This window comes from Macaca thibetana, chromosome 4 (genome assembly GCF_024542745.1).
Source record: "Macaca thibetana thibetana isolate TM-01 chromosome 4, ASM2454274v1, whole genome shotgun sequence".
Lineage (NCBI taxonomy): Eukaryota > Metazoa > Chordata > Mammalia > Primates > Cercopithecidae > Macaca > Macaca thibetana.
The window spans coordinates 26,207,690-26,224,537 of NC_065581.1; the positions used below are offsets into that span (position 1 = coordinate 26,207,690).

The following is a 16,848-nucleotide window of genomic DNA, read 5'->3' on the forward strand; positions in this document are numbered from 1 at the left end:
TTAATGAGTATAAACTAATGGTTTCTGTGTTTGAGACGGAGTCTCCCTCTGTTGCCCAGGCTGCAGTGAAATGGCGCGATCTTCTCACTGCAACCTCCGCTTCCCGGATTCAAGCGATTCTCCTGCCTCAGTCTCCGTAGTAGCTGGGGTTACAAGCATGCGCCACCACACCCGGCTAATTTTGTATTTTTAGTAGACACGGGGTTTCACCATGTGGGTCAGGCTGTTTTTGAACCCCTGACCTCAAGTGATCCACCAGGCTCGCCTCCGGGGTTCAAAGGTATATGTATGTATATTTATATATATATTTTTATATATAGTATATATATTTATATATGTATATATTTATATGTATATATTTTTATATATGTATATATTTATATATTTATATACACAGAGTCTAGCTCTGTCGCCCAGGATGGAGTGCAGTGGCGCGATCTCGGCTCACTGCAACCTCCGCCTCGCGGGTTCAAGGGATTCTCCAGCCTCAGCCTCCGGAGTAGCTGTAAGTACAGGCAAGTGCCACCACGCCCGACTAATTTTGTTTGTATTTTTTTGGTAGAGACGGGGTTTCAATGTTAGCCAGGATGGTCTCGATCTCCTGACCTCGTGATTCGCCCACCTCGGCCTCCCAAAGTGCTGGGATTACGGGCGTGAGCCACCGCACCCGGCCCAAAACGAGATTTTTAGCTCAACTTTACATTGCCAATGCCCATGGTAGTCCCTCCACAACAAACTCCACAACAGAATGCTCAGAAGAGTCAAACTTGTCAGGTGATCTTCAGGGACCCAAAGAGTACTGTTCCTACCCCTACCAGTGTCGCCCAGGCTGGAATTGCAGTGGCGTGATCACATCTTCCTGCAGCCTGTAGCTCCAGTTTAAGCTATCCTACGTCCTCAGCCTACCGAGTGATAGTACAGACGCAACGAGTCACAACCGGTTAGTTTCATTTTTTGCAGAGATGAGTTCTCAGTATATTACCAGGTAAACCTGTTAACTCCTGAGCTGAATCGAGCCTCATGCATCGGCCTCCCAAACTGCTAGGATTACAGGATCTTGCCAACACAGAATACGTGTATCTCGTGCTTTTTTTTTTTTTTTTTTTTTTTTTGAGACGAAGCCTCGCCCTTATCGCCCAGGCTGGAATGCAAAGGCGCCATCTCGTTTCACTGCAACCTCCGCCTTCCGGGTTCAAAATTCTCCTGCCTCAGCCTCTCAAGTAGCTGGGATTACAGACAACTGCCCCACGCCCAGCAAATTGTTTGCATTTTTAGTAGAGACGGGATTTAACCATGTCAGGTAGGCTAGTCTAGATCCGCACACGCCTCGGGCTCCCAAAGTGCTGGAACTACAAAATTGGAAAAATTATTCCCTAGAAAACGGCGATATTCAGCATTAAAGCTCTTTATGTGAGACTTGAGTGGCTCTGAAAAGAGCCTTTGAGTTCTAAAGTGCCTAAGCACACATTTACTTGGAGCTTGTATACTTGGTGACAGCCTTAGTACCTTCGGACACTGCGTGCTTGGCCAGCTCTCCAGGAAGCAGCAGTCGCACGGCCGTCTGGATCTCCCTGGAGGTGATGGTGGAGCGCTTGTTGTAGTGCGCCAGGCGGGAAGCCTCGCCTGCGATGCGCTCGAAGATGTCGTTTACAAAGGAATTCATGATGCCCATGGCTTTCGATGAGATGCCGGTATCGGGGTGAACCTGTTTCAGCACCTTGTACACGTATACGGAGTAGCTCTCCTTACGGCTGCGCTTGCGCTTCTTGCCATCCTTCTTTTGCGCCTTGGTCACAGCCTTCTTGGAGCCCTTCTTCGGAGCAGGAGCTGACTTAGCTGGCTCAGGCATATTGTCAGAAATTAAGAACAACAGTAAGGATGAAAGCACTTAAATAACAGCTCGTGTCTAGAGTCTCTCCTTTTATACGTCTTTTATGCAAATAAAGAATTCAAATTATTCAGCACTGATTGGGCAATGTGTTAGTGACGCATACATGTAAAATAGCTTTCACCTTATTTCCTTTCTAATTGGTTGTTTCTTCAAAGAATAATTTTAACCAATCAAACTGCGCCTTTTACAATTCTACCGACGACTATAACTAGCTTCTTATTCCTCCATCGAGCACATTCTTTTTCTTTATCCTGTTGGTTGTTATCTCTTGTGCTGCTAGGAAGCCACTATGTCTGGACGTGGAAAGCAAGGCGGCAAAGCTCGGGCAAAGGCTAAAACGCGTTCTTCCAGGGCCGGGCTTCAGTTTCCAGTCGGCCGTGTCCACCGCCTCCTCCGCAAGGGCAACTATTCCGAACGAGTCGGGGCGGGCGCTCCCGTGTACCTGGCGGCGGTGCTGGAATATCTGACCGCTGAGATCTTGGAGCTAGCTGGCAACGCGGCTCGCGACAACAAGAAGACCCGCATCATCCCGCGCCACCTGCAGCTAGCCATCCGCAACGACGAGGAGCTAAATAAGCTTCTAGGTCGCGTGACCATTGCGCAGGGCGGTGTCCTGCCCAACATCCAGGCCGTGCTGCTGCCTAAGAAGACGGAGAGCCACCATAAGGCCAAGGGCAAGTGAAATGATTACTAGTCGAGTCCATCAGTGACCCCGAGTCCCAGAAACCAAAGGCTCTTTTCAGAGCCACCTACTTTTTCTGTAAAGTGCTGGAATACACATACAATGCCTGAAACCCTGTTCTAGTTTTACGAATGCTTCTAACGTTACTGGTCAGTTCATGATTGAAATCCTTGCTCACATTTCGTGCACTAATTTGTCTTACTGGTGTGTCTGCAGTAAAAATGCGTTTATAAAGGTACACAAGAATAGGAACCGATGTTGTAACACCTCAAGGTGTGTCACTACGTTATTTTGTGTATAAGTCCATGGTGTGTATACGTTTTATTATTTCACATAGGCTGTTTATTCATGTGCACTTGTCAGAAAAGGCTGAAAGATTGATACAGTAGTAAGAGAACAAAGAAGGATAGCTGCCCATTAGCATTTCAGGGCGGGCTTTTTAAGTTCTAAAAATGACTACATTCCGACTGGGCTCAGTGGCTCGTGCCTGTAATCCCAGCACTTTGTGAGGCCAAGGCGGGCGGATCACAAGGTCAGGAGTTCGAGATCAGCCTGGCCAACATAATGAAAGCCCGTCTCCACTAAAAATACAAAAAGTAGCCGGGCGTGGTGGCGGTCATCTGTAGTCCCAGCAACTTGGGAGGCTGAGGCAGGAGAAGCGCTTGATTCTGGGAGGCAGAGGCTGCAGTGAGCCACGATCACGCCATTGCACTCCAGCCTGGGCAACAGAGCATGACTACGTCTCAAAAAAAAAAAAAAAAGACCACATTCCTCCAGTGAGATTTGTGTTTGTTGGGTTTCTCTTTTCAAAAAGCGCAATTAACATAGTATTCTAAAGTCAACACTAAACGAAACTAAGCTGTAATGGCCTAACGCCCTCGCTCAGACCTGTAATTCCAGCAATTTGAAAGACCAAGGCAGAAGAATCGCTTGAGCCTAGGTTATCAAGACCGGGCTGGGCAATAAAGCCAGACACCCCCTTCATCTCCACAAAAAGTAAAAAGCCTGCCCTGCCCGGTGGCTCACGCCTGTAATCCCAGCACTGTGGGAGGCCGAGGGGGACAGATCACTTGACGTCAGGAGTTTGAGACCTGCCTGGCAAACATGGCAAAACCTAAAAATTAGGTTTCTACTAAAAATACAAAAAAATTAGCTGGGCCTGGCAGTGGGCTCCTGAAATCCCAGCTACTCGGGAGGCTAAGGCAGGAGAATCACTTGAACCCGGGAGGCGGGGGTTGCAGTGAGCCGAGATGGTGCCATTGTACTCCAGCCTGGGCAACAGAGGGAGACTCCGTCATCTCAAAAAAAAAAAAGGAAAAACTTAGCCTGGCATGGTGGCTTGGTCTGAGATCTTAGGTACTTGGGAGAAGTAGGCGGGGAAGGATTGATTGAGCCCAAGAGTTCGAAGCTGCAGTGAGCTATGGGGGACAAAGCAAGATCCTGTTTAGGAAAGAAAAAAAAAAAAAAACCCAGCAGCAAAAACTTAGCTTTATGACCGAAATTTATAAATGGACTACACTGTAAAGCATAATTATTCAACTTTAGTAGAAATCCAGTCACATTGCTCCACAAAAAAAAATCTCAAAACTAATTGCATCACACCAGGCTCTGTAAAGAGAACTGATCTGGGCTGGGCGCGGTGGCTCAAGCCTGTAATCCCTGCACTTTGGGAGGCCGAGACGGGCGGATCATGAGGTCAGGAGATCGAGACCATCTTGGCTAACACAGTGAAACCCCGTCTCTACTAAAAAATACAAAAAACTAGCCAGGCGAGGTGGCGGGCGCCTGTAGTCCCAGCTACTCAGAAGGCTGAGGCAGGAGAATGGCGCAAACCCGGGAGGCGGAGCTTGCAGTGAGCTGAGATCGGGCCACTGCACTCCAGCCCGGGCAACAGCGCGAGACTCTGTCTCAAAACAAAAAAAAAAAAAAGAGAACTGATCTGTAAATCTGATATGAAAGGTCATGGCCTACACCAAGCCAACCACACGAAAGTCCACTGGTAGCAAAGAGCCTCCTAAGCAGCTGGCCACCAAGGCAGCCAGAAAGAGCACTCTGGCCACCAACAGCTTGAAGATGTCCCTCAGATACAGGCCCTGAATCATGGCAAACTCCGTCGCTACCAGAAGTCACTGAGCTACTTAAGGGAAAAGCTGCCCTTTCTTAAATATTAGGACAAAGTTGCTGAATGAGATTACAAAAAAAATTAATGACCCAAGGGTCCTAAATAATTGGAGTTGTATCTGTTCCACTGAACAGAAATTATTTGCATCACAAAAATTTGCATCAAAAATAATTAGCATCAAAAATAATTTCTGGTGATACAAATAACAGAAATTATTTGCATCACCAGACAAAAGCCTCCAAGAAGTAACTTCAAGAAGTGTGATACCTTTAATCAATAGTAAATTGTGAGATGATGAAAGCACATTTCCCTGCAAACTCTGTAAAAACTATAAATGTTTTATAATGGGACACATTATGTCCCCTCCCATTTTTCCTTAGAAATCTTATGATTTTTCTTAAACTACATTTTAACTAAAACAAGATAAAAATATAGCAATTGCAAGAAAAACTGTCTATGAAGCCCCATAGTAAAACTCCTTGACATCCTTTACTCATTAATCAAATTCGGGCTCAGAAACAATACCCCAAAATGAAGGCCAAAGAAGCAACCTCAAAAGCAAAATTTTTCTCTGACTTTCTCCTGCCCTCCTGTCTCTCAGTCCCATTCTCTTCTGAGGCTAGACATAGAGACTAAAATTCCTCTTTCCCAGCGTGGCTTATGACAACCAGAATCCTTTTTCCCCAAAGCCAGCCATAAAAACTTAAAATATTACTCTAACTTCCCTTCCACCTTTTTGTGTAACAACTGACCACAGAGAAATTATTTGACCCACCTTGTTTAATTGCAGGTCATAACACCCCATTCCAGAGATGGAGCTGTCCCATACTCAATACCCAGAAGGAAAGAATGCATGTTCAAAGAGGTGAGGGATGAAATGAACATTCTAAACCCCTTTGACAGAATAATGGACCCTCCTTTAGCTAAACGATCCCAAAAGTTTAAGTTCCCAGGCATGACAGGAGGGAGGCTGCACATCCTGTTTGTTTATACCCTTCTTCCCCTTTCTGATCACTGCTAGATTTTCTCAAAGTCCGATTTGAGGGAATAATACACCAGAAAGCCCCTTTACTTACTTTATCTGGCCCCTTCCACCCTTCTCCATGGTGGTCCAGACAAGACAGGTATTAAGGACCATAGAGTTTCTTGATAAATGACTGCAGGCCTGCAACTGAATGTGACCAGTCTCCTCAGAATGCGGATCATAGACTTCTGCCCTACATTTCAGTTTTATATATAGGACCTAATTATAACTCATTTACATGTTAAATCTTCACCCCAAAGTGATCATGTGACATATGTTACATACATGTAAACTTAATACACATGTGCTTGGGTCTCCTTCATGAATATTCATAGCTCCTCCTATAACCTGTTAAATAAGTATATTTGGCCCACCCATTCCTCAAAAATTCCTGTTTTATCCCTCCCTCCTTCCCTCCAACTCCCTGTCTCTCAGCAAACCAAGGCTACCCTTCTCAGCCTGTCAGAATGGCCACCTTGCAGGCTGCAATACTTTGAGAAATAAAGCTCTCCTTTGCAAATGTATAAACCTTCTCATTCTTCAGTTGACAGAGGCCAAGAAGAGTCTAGATAAACAAGCCTTGCTGGGTTTCTCCACTCAGTTTATTAACATTACATCATACCCTTTTTATCCAATCAAATTTCTACAAGGTTGTCCATATGCTGTTGAACCTAAGCATAAAAGTGGACAATTTTTTCTTGTATCTTTTGTGTTTTCATTCTAAAGGCTTCCTTGAACACGTTAATAAATTTGTGTAACTTTTCTACAGTTAATCTGCCTTTTGCAAGCTAATCTTTCAGCAAAGCTTCAGAGCTTGACTTGGCTCCTATAAAATAATAAACACTTTAATTTTTTATTCTTTTTAGACTTCAAAGTAATTGACCTGATGTTCTTATCTGAGTCTTTCTTGGAGTTTATGTAGCTTCCAGGAATGGCAAATTATTTTCTGGACTTTCTTCTTTTCATGAAATGGCATTGTGCTTCCACAGTGATTTCTCTTCCCCTTTTTTTAAACACCAGAATTAGCAGTTGTAGATGCTGTCCCTCAAAAACATACGATAGAGAGAAAAATATTCATATAATACTTCTCTTCTTTTTTTTTTTTTTTTTTTTTCATTTTTTGGTCTTGCTCTGTTGCCCAGACTGGGGTGCAGTGTCACAATTATGACACTGGAGCCTCAAATTCCTAGCTTCAAGCAATCCTCCTACCCCAGCCTCCTGGGTCACTGGCGTTATAGGCCTGAGCCACTGTGCCTGGCTAAAAGAATTTCTAATACTGTTCACTTACTGATATTTTGCCATGGAAAAATTCAAACATCAATAATTTTGCTAGTTACCCACCTCTTCTTGCCTCAATGAGTAATGGTTTAACAAGCCCCCTTAGTTCCCTAACACAACTGTATAGACATGTAGATGTAGATATAGATACTTATTGTAGATTAAGTCCAGATGCTATAACTGGGTTCATATAAGTATATTGAATATCCTCATTGTTTCAAGGCGTATGCTGTCAAGATTTGGTAAAGAATCAAGAAACAGAGAAGAGAAATGGAGAATCCTGGAACAATGCTATTTATAAAGAATAACACAAGCCACGGCCAGATGCGGTGGCTCACGCTTGTAATGCCAGCACTTTGGGAGGCCGAGGCAGGCGGATCACCTGAGGTCAGAAGTTCGAGATCAACCTGGCCAAAATGGTGAAACCCCGTCTCTACTAAAAATACCAAAATTAGCTGGGCGTGGTGGCTGGTGCCTGTAATCCCACAGCCTGGGTGACAGAGCGAGGCACTGCCTCAAAAAATAAGAATAAAATAAAAAAGAATAATACAAGCTGCATATGTAATGTTGATTTTTCCAGTAAGCACACTTTAAAAATTAATAAACTGGTAAAAGAATTTTAACAATTATTATATTTAACCCAAAATACAAAATCATTATTTCAAAATATAGTCAATATAAAAACATTATTAATGCAATATTTCACATTCTTTTTTAAATCTTAAGTCTTCTAAATATGAGGGACATCCTATTAAATTTGGTATTAAATGTTTGTTGGAAGTAAATGGAATTTCATTGTGATTTCATAAACTTCAATGCTGTAGAATTAAATTCATATATGTGATTGTTCAAAACATATCTAACATTTTCCAATAACTGGAGTATCAGCTTTTGAAATAAAATAACGAAAAATAAGTACAATAAAAATTCAGGCCTGGCACGGTGACTCATGGCTGTAATCCCAGCACTTTGGGAGGCCAAGGCGGACGGGTTACTTAAGGTCAGGAGATTCAGACCAGCTGAGCCAACATGGTGAAACCCCGTTTCTACTAAAAATATCTCCCCCCCGCCCGCCCCCCAAATACATAAGCCGGGCGTGGTGACCAGCACCTCTAATTCCAGCTACTCTGGAGGCTGAGGCAGGAGAATCGCTTAAACTCAGGAGGTGGAGGTAATAGTGTGCTGAAATAATGCCACTGCACTCCATCCTGAGTGACAGAGCAAGACTCCTCAAAAAAAAGAAAGTCAGTCCTCAGCAGCAACAGCCACATTTCAAATGCTCAGTAGCCACAACTGGTTTCTGACTGTTTTATCACAAAACACAGATCCTACGGGAAATTGTGTTCAAGTATGGAGATAATGATAGAAATTACTGATTAATACAAGTGAGCTGGTAAGTTCTTATGTAATCAGGTAAACTTTGCACTGAGTTCTAAAATAAAGCTTTACACATATTTAGAGATGAGGATTATGAAAGGAACTGAAGGTAGCTTCAGATGGCAAAACACCGGATTGACAGATTTAAGAACACTGGGGAGGAAATCAAACTGTGGGGCATAAAGATGGAATTTCCTAAATGGTTCTCACTGACTGTGTTTTGAACCTTTAACCTAAAGTGTATCTTTTGATTTTGGAAACATTTTTTAGTTGTAGATATTAACATTCTCATAATAGAAATGAAAAAAGTAAAATGAAAATGAGAAAACAGAAGATAATATCAATAAACAGGCCTTGGACCTCAGAAGATGACATGTAGGGAGTGTGGAGAGGAAAAGCATAGAGAGGGCATAGCTCTCATTAACAAACAGCCCAGCCCACAGATATGTGATCATATTGTACAAAAGGATTTCAGTTCTTCACTTGCTTCTTATAAAACCATTTTGCCAACATATCTAACCGTTTTACCATGATTTAAAGTGTACAGAAGTTTCTTTTTCTGAAAAGGAGAGAAGCAAGGGACTCATATATATTTCAGATGTGAGACTGAAACGCGTGACAACGTGTAACTTCAGTCAAGACTTGCCCATGAGTCCTAAGATAATTCAAATTTGCAAAATAGACACTAACTTGAAAGGTGCAATTGTATCAATCCTGTGGTTAGCAGAATTTTGATGAATGCCCTAAAATAGGGCAGGTTTAACAGAATTCAAGGAATGAACAGGAATGCACAAAACATTCTTTGTCTCCTCCCCCCCTCCAGCTTGCAGGCATCCGCAGGCATTTGCGGGCAGCGAGAAATTTGGTTTGGCCGTCTCCCCTCCCTGGAGGACGGGGGGCTCCAGCATATTCATGATGTCAATCTCCTTGGACTACATGCCAGCGTCATTGCGGACCTGCTACAACACTTTACAAAATAGCTTTCCAATAAGAAAGAAAACCTAATAGGAAAGAAAAACAAAAAGAAACTAGACCTCGCAACAGGCGCGCATGCGCACTATCCCTTTCTGAAATGTACTGTTACACAAACGCGAACTTGTAAATCTAAACTCTGCCTGAACCAAAGTAGCCAATAGATTAAAAGTATGTAAATTCAGAATTCCCAAACTGCTCTTTTTATTGGCTAGGAAAAGAACATCTTACAGGGAACCCGATAGGTTGATTTAAAACACTGTGTTAGGCTATAATGTCATTCCTTAAGAATCTTTTCCAGTAAATATTTGTTAACATTTTCAAAGTAATTGGGAGCTGTTGAGTTTGGAAGCGAAAACCAAGTTAAGAAGTCCTGTTATTTGGGTGAGTCCAGTCCTATAAAAGTTCTGTTGGACGTGTCTTAAATTGTTCAGGGCACCTCAGTTCTCTCCCGCAGGGATCTAGAGAAACTGCGCCATTGTTGTCTTATAAAGAAACAACCTTCTAAGACTCTCTTCGCCGCCATCTTTTTCAAGATTCTATACTGAAAATACCTTTTTTTGACGGCTCTTGCCATTATGTCTGGACATTTTAATTTCAACAAAACAAAATAATACCGTTAAATGATTTGAGTCAAACCTGATATTACAGAGGTAGGGATTCCAAGATGTTAGAATTTTACTCTAACACAAATGAAACACAAAGTTCCTTATGTTTAAACAGTGTATCTTAGAAAACCTTGTTTGAATGAATTAGCTATACTCCCTAATGAAACGAGGACTCATTGAGAGATACTTAGACGACGGATTTTAAATGAGTGGATAGGGAAGGGGAAAACTTCAGGAAAATTAAGCAGAATAAAGCAGCGGAGATTGTTGAAAAAAAATTCTAAAGCATTTTCTAATTCAAACACATTCGATTTTTTATAGCTAAACAGGATAAAAGGTCAGTCATTTAAGTTAAATGATAAATGTCTTTGCAGGTCATGCTGTATGCAAAACATCAAAGATACCTGTAACAAAAAAAACAACTTGTTTAAAGGAGCCAGTTCTCTATCCAAATTTACCAATCAGAATCTTGCACTGAAAAAATAAACCAATCGTGAATCGCTCCGAGCACATCCGGAATTTAGCAACCGATCACTAACAGGGATTGTCCACAATCCAATCAGAGTGATTCTGTTCCTATATAAATAGAGGGGTAAACCAATTTTCCTAACCCACTTACTTTGCAGGTGAGGTATGGCGCGTACTAAGCAGACCGCTCGTAAATCCACAGGCGGTAAAGCACCGCGCAAGCAGCTGGCGACTAAAGCAGCTCGCAAGAGCGCTCCAGCCACGGGTGGCGTGAAGAAGCCTCATCGCTACCGCCCTGGTACCGTGGCTTTGCGCGAGATTCGTCGCTACCAGAAGTCCACCGAGCTTCTTATCCGGAAGCTGCCGTTTCAGCGCCTGGTGCGAGAAATCGCTCAGGACTTCAAGACCGACCTGCGCTTTCAGAGTTCCGCTGTGATGGCACTGCAGGAGGCCTGCGAGGCTTACTTGGTGGGGCTTTTTGAGGACACCAACCTGTGCGCTATCCATGCCAAACGCGTCACCATCATGCCTAAGGACATCCAGCTTGCCCGCCGCATTCGTGGCGAGAGAGCGTAAATCGTTTTGAGTGCCAACCTTCAACCCAAAGGCTCTTTTCAGAGCCAATCACTTTCTCCATGAAAAAAGCTGTAATCTTTCAAGACACATTAGACCACGAAACTGCACTGATCGAAACAGACCTTTGAAATAATGGCATTTAGCCCCCTCAATGTAATGCTTAATTTAAAATTCCAAATTCAAGCGCTTCCTCAGATTTTGCCTGGGGCTCCGCCTCCCTCCCGGGTTTTCCATTGGTTTAGCAGGCTTGGTTTTGCTGTTCAGGCCCTCTGCTTATTTCTTGTACTTTGCTCTCCTTTTCTAACTCCTAGCCACTTAACTGGCCCCCGCTTAACCCATTCTCTTGTTTTCTGGCTCTTAAGGCTCCTCCAAGTGGTGGCCTGTATTTGAGGTCTTAACTGCATAGGCTTTCAACTCCTTGGATTTGCCTTTCCCGGATGTCTGTTTGAACTTGCCCGAGGGGCCAGCGCTTTTGGTCTGCATCAGGCTGTCTTACTCCACTAGTGTTTTGAGACCCAGCTACTTGCCGGCGACGGTCGGCGCCTTGGGTGCGGTCAAGGTTACCCTCTCTGTGCGCCTGATACTGGTCTAAGGCTAAGGTTATTAGCTGGAACACCTAGATCCGTGGCATTAACACAGCTCTTGCAGACTTGAAAGCCTTGCTTAGGTTCTAAACTGCAGGAGTCAAAGCAACGAAGGTGCAGATGGGTGTGTCTGACATATCTGAGTGAGAAAGGAAAATGCAAAAATCATGAGCCTTTTCAACTTTCTAGCTGATATCTTTTGTTTTCCTTTTTCTTTTTTTTTTTTTTTTTTTTTTTTTTTTTTTTTGAGACGGAGTTTCTTGTTGCCCAGGTTGGAGTGCATTGGCGCGATCTCGGCTCACCGCAACCTCCTCCTCCCGGATTCAAGCGATGCTCCTACCTCAGCCTTCGGAGTAGCTGGGATTACAGGCATAAGCCACCGCGCCCGGCCTTCCAGCTGATATCTTAAAAGAACTTTTCAACTTTAGTAAATACCCTGTTTTAATGAAATCTCATTGAAAGTACCCCATGTTTATCATCAAATGAAAATCCTTTGACGACTTCCAAGTTCTTACAGAAAAATATTCTGCCTTTCCATACAAAGGTACAGCTTCGAAACTGGTAGATGAAGGAGGGAAGGAAAATAAGGAATTCTGTTCCGAAATCATACAGGCTGTTATTTGGAAATGCAGAAGGGTGTATGTACTATATGGGATACTACGTGCTATTTGGAAGAATTTTTTATATTTAAACATTTCAGGAAATTCCTCAGTTTTGAAATGGGGCGGAGTAGTTTCCACTGTCATTGAGAAATTTCTATTAACTTTTTTTAATGTGCTGTTTTCCCTCAAGTTGCACTAAGGAAAGAGGTTAGTCATGTGTTAGTGACAAAGCTGTAAATAGCTATGCAGGCCAAGGTAGCCATAGTAAGAAGTCCTGGAGATTTATGGAAGAAATTTTTGTTCATGGAAGCCCGTCAGACATAAAGACGTAGGTCCTGTGAATTACAGATTCAGTGTATGAGGAAAACAGTATAACTATCCATAATTAAGGTAACTGCTGTCAGATATTTGTACCATAGTGAACATCATATTATGCTGGATAAAAGCATTCTCTATTTAAATGTTGTTTCCTGTATCCTGTACTTTCTTTAAGATTCTACCTCAGCAAGTTTTAACCTGTATTTCTGTTACAGCTGTTGGACTTCAATACATGAGGACTTGGACTTGGTGGGCACAGAATGCATCTTCTTATATCATTAAATCCACCAGAACACCTAGCATGGTCATTTGCCTAAAACAAAGCCTCTGGAAATTTAGTCAAGTTGAGATTTAAAATAAAAGATTACTGAACAGAATTTACCATTGAGTGAATTCTTATTTACAAAAATAAAAGATTAGATAAAGTTTTTATAATTTTAATATATAGTTTTTCTAAATAGGAAAAATCCACACTTATTGAGTGTCCGCAATGGGCCAGAAGTCATGCAGTATTTTACGAAGTCTCCAAAAATGTAAGTTCAATAGTTATCTATTATCTAAAACTAATTTAAACTGAAACTAAGAAAATTTCAGATAATGCTGGAGCCAAAACTTTCCCCACCAGGCATTACTGTTTTAAATAAAAAGCCTCAGCAGAATCCTCATCACTTACTCCTGAGGGCTTTATCACCTGGAATAGCTACTAACATGTTTAAATTTTTCATATACAATAAAATAAATGGATTTTTTTTTCTTTTTTTTCTTGAGACGGAGTCTTGCTCTGTCACCCAGGCTGGAGTGCAATGTCATGATCTCCGCTCACTGCAAGCTTCGCCTCCTAGGTTCACACCATTCTCCTGCCTCAGCATCCCGAGTAGCTAGGACCACAGGCGCTCACTGCCACGCCCGGCTAAAATTTTTTTTGTATTTTTAGTAGAGACGGGGTTTCACCATGTTAGCCAGGATGGTCTCGATCTCCTGACCTAGTGATCTGCCCGCCTTGGCCTCCCAAAGTGCTGGAATTACAGGCGCGAGCCACCACGCCCAGCATAAATGGATGTTTTAAAATGTACAGGGTCTTAGGCCAGGCAGGGTGGCTCACGCCTGTAATCCTAGCACTTTGGGAGGCCAAGGCAGGCAGATGACCTAAGGTCAGGAGTTCAAGACCAGCTTGGCCAGCATGGCTAAACCCAATCTCTACTAAAAAAATACAAAAATTAGCCGGGCGTAGTGGCACGTGCCTGTAATCCCAGTTACTTGGGAGGCTGAGGCAAGGAGAATCACTTAAACCTAGGAGGCAGGGGCTGCAGTGAACCGAGACTACGCCACTCCACTCTAGGCTGGGTGACAAAGCAACATTCCATCTTAAAAAAATTAATAACACCAGCCTGGCCAACATGGTGAAACACCATCTCTACTAAAAATACAAAAATTAGCTGGGTGTGGTGGCAGACATCTGTAATCCCAGCTACTCGGGAGGCTGAGGCAGAAGAATCTTTGAACCTAGGAGGCGGAGGTTGCAGTGAGCTGAGATTACACACCACCACACTCCAGCCTGGGCAACAGGGCGAGACTCCATCTCAAAAAATAATAATAATAATAATAAAATGAAATGTACAGGATCTTATATGATTGTGAAGTTACACTATAATTAGTACTGCAAATTTTACAGAAATGAAACTCATATACATACAGTAAAATATGATGTTAACATTCACAAATTTTAGCCTTACTGTGTACTATTCAAATAATAGCCTTGATTTAACCACATATACACAAGAAACTTTCTTCAAAGGCATACACTGAGAAAGTAGTAAATAATACTAGATGTTTTTAAAATAAATTGTGATTTTATTTGGGGAAGATCTCAAATCTTACTCATGTGTCAGATCATATTGTCTATGTACTTGTTGGCACACTATAGTGTGTATCCATTTCACAGTTACATAGTTGCCTGCAAGTACTTATAATTAAAATAAAATAAGTATGTAATCTCTGAATAACCAGTAGTTTCTTCATATTATAAAGATAATAGGTAAAACTCAAGACAATTCAGAAATCCCATTTTATTATTTCTCCATACCCTCCCTACTCGACCTGCCAACAGTAAATATTGATATGTAACATTTGGGAATTTGAAAGGCAAACTTGAAATACTTTTTTCATTTTTGTTTTGTAGTTGCCACCACTAAAAATTGCATATATATATAAAATGGTATACTTCCGAAGATAAGGAAGATAGTCTTGTAAATCAGGCCATGGACACAAGAGTCATGAAAGGGGCAGAGAAATTTGTTACCCCTGTTTTCTCACACAGGAAAACAGAAAATGAAATCACTGAATTTGATGACTATCTGACAATAATGTAACCCATTTGATGGAATTTTTAAATTCAGACACACACACACATACACATACACACACACACATGCCCCTAGAGTAGTGGAAAATGAGACAAATGCTCTATAGTTCAGTTTAGTTAATGGGAGTAAACAATAGATGCATTAAAATTTTTCTATTGATAATAATTGTTCTTAATTATTAAATGTCATGAAAGCACATTTTCAGAGATAAGTTTACGTTTTGAATTAGAGGGAGAGGTAATTTGAGAAGGAATTGGAAGTATTATAAAGATTCTCACGGGGAATTGTTCCAGAACAAAGTTGTAAAATAATAACAATAATAATAAAATAAGAAGAAACAGAAAGGTTACATTGTTATTAGTGTCTGTGAGTGCGAGCAGACAGTATTATGAAAAGGGGCTAAGAGGCTACAGGGCTTTCCCATGAACCTATGAGAAGCCACTGACCTTTTTCATAAGGCATATTTGGTGTTTGTTTTTTAAAATGGGCCGGGCGTGGTGCTCACGCCTGTAATCCTAGCACTTTGAGCGGCTGAGGTGGATGAATCAGCTGAGGTCAGGAGTTTGAGACCAGCCTGAACAACATGGTGAAACCCCATCTCTATGAAAAATACAAAAACAAATTAGCCAGGTATGGTAGCGTGTGCCTGTAATCCCAGCTACCTGGGAGACTGAGGCAAGAGAATCACTGGAACCAGAGAGGCAGAGGCTGCAGTGAGCTGAGATTGAGCCACTGCACTCCAGCCTGGGCAACAGAGCAAGACTCTGTCTCAAAAAATAAATAAGTAAATAAATAGTTAAGAGAAATTGGAGGCTAGAGAAATTAGGGAACTAGTTAGTAAGCATTGGAATCATCCTAGCTATGAGAGAATGAAGAGAGAATGTAGAAGGGAGAATATGTAAGAATTATTTAGGATTCTGTAAAAATCAACCTGATTTTGTGACTGTGTAACAGGGAAGATTGAGGCCTCCCCACAATACCATGAAAATCTGCTTCCTCAAGTTAAAGTAATGACTTCAGGTTGATTCTAAAAATTACTTTTGTGTCAGACCTATGCTATATGCATAAGAACTCTCCAACAGCTAAGATAGTATGAAAATGCCCTTCACAACTTCCATGCTAAGACACTGTTAGTATTCTTTACCAATCTCAAGATATTCATTATAACTGCTACAAAATTTTAATATATGGAGAAAGATTTAAACAAGTTCAGATTTCCTTGAAAATAAGTGCATGTCCTCTGTGGCAAATGAATATGAATATGAATTTATATAAATCAGAGAAACTCTGGAAGATCATTGATTGAATCATTACATTTCATTGCTTCTGTTGCATACCAAACATATTGTGAAATGGATACTTCACAAAGGGCCAGAAATAGAAATACATAAATTCTGCTTCTTTCTCAATGAGCCTAAAAAGGAACTGGAAAATACCACTCCTTTTCCAGTTGATGTAACAGAATTGAAGCAGCGTAAGAACGATTCTAGGAATCAAGAAACTTGTTTTGAGACCTAGGTCCACCATTTAGTGACAGCAAATGGTCATTTCTTGCCATTTAACCTTTCTAAGCGCCAAGTTTCTTAACAGTAAATCAAGCATTTTAGCTATACCTGATATAAATGCATTGTAACTGCCCAAGTGAGGCAGTTAAATAAGTGCTTTGCAACAGTAAGGAACCAGAGGTATGTCATACTCATTTGGACTGCTCTTGTGGAATACCACATTCCCCACCTAATTATCTTATTCCTTATCACTTTTCATCAAAAGCCTAAATCTTGTCATTCTGTACTAAAGACATTCCAGATCCCTTCTCCCCATTAGGGATAGTAAAATAATACCCCAAAAGGAAGGCCTTAGAAGCAGAAGTGAGTGACCTACTGCTATTCTTTGGCCTCTCATCCTCTGTTGAGGATACAGATAAAACTAGACTCCCTCTTCCCCAAGGTGGTTACTGAAACTAGAATCCCTTTTTCTTCAAAG

At 41.7% G+C, this 16,848-nt stretch overlaps 3 protein-coding genes across 3 annotated transcripts in view; 2 read left to right on the top strand and 1 right to left on the bottom strand.

Moving 5' to 3' along the window:
* LOC126953332 (uncharacterized) overlaps positions 1-16,848 on the top strand; it is a 37,274-nt gene that overhangs the window by 10,900 nt on the left and 9,526 nt on the right. The window contains exons 2-4 of the mRNA XM_050788824.1: positions 1,602-1,691; positions 2,172-2,565; positions 10,586-10,938. Coding sequence (XP_050644781.1) covers positions 1,602-1,691; positions 2,172-2,565; positions 10,586-10,938 — 837 coding nt within the window. The remainder of the gene's footprint in view (positions 1-1,601; positions 1,692-2,171; positions 2,566-10,585; positions 10,939-16,848) is intronic.
* Positions 1,396-2,402, bottom strand: LOC126953539 (histone H2B type 1-C/E/F/G/I). Its single transcript, XM_050788972.1, has one exon. It carries the CDS (start codon positions 1,847-1,849, stop codon positions 1,469-1,471), a length of 381 nt encoding a protein of 126 aa, XP_050644929.1. The 5' UTR covers positions 1,850-2,402; the 3' UTR covers positions 1,396-1,468.
* On the top strand, positions 2,181-2,685 carry LOC126953526 (histone H2A type 1-B). Its single transcript, XM_050788960.1, has one exon. The coding sequence runs from the start codon at positions 2,181-2,183 to the stop codon at positions 2,571-2,573; it is 393 nt and encodes a 130-aa protein (XP_050644917.1). The 3' UTR covers positions 2,574-2,685.

Coding starts and splice junctions, on each gene's coding strand:
- LOC126953526 (XM_050788960.1), top strand. CDS start 2,181: ATGTCTGGACGTGGAAAGCAAGGCGGCAAAGCTCGGGCAAAGGCTAAA.
- LOC126953539 (XM_050788972.1), bottom strand. CDS start 1,849: ATGCCTGAGCCAGCTAAGTCAGCTCCTGCTCCGAAGAAGGGCTCCAAG.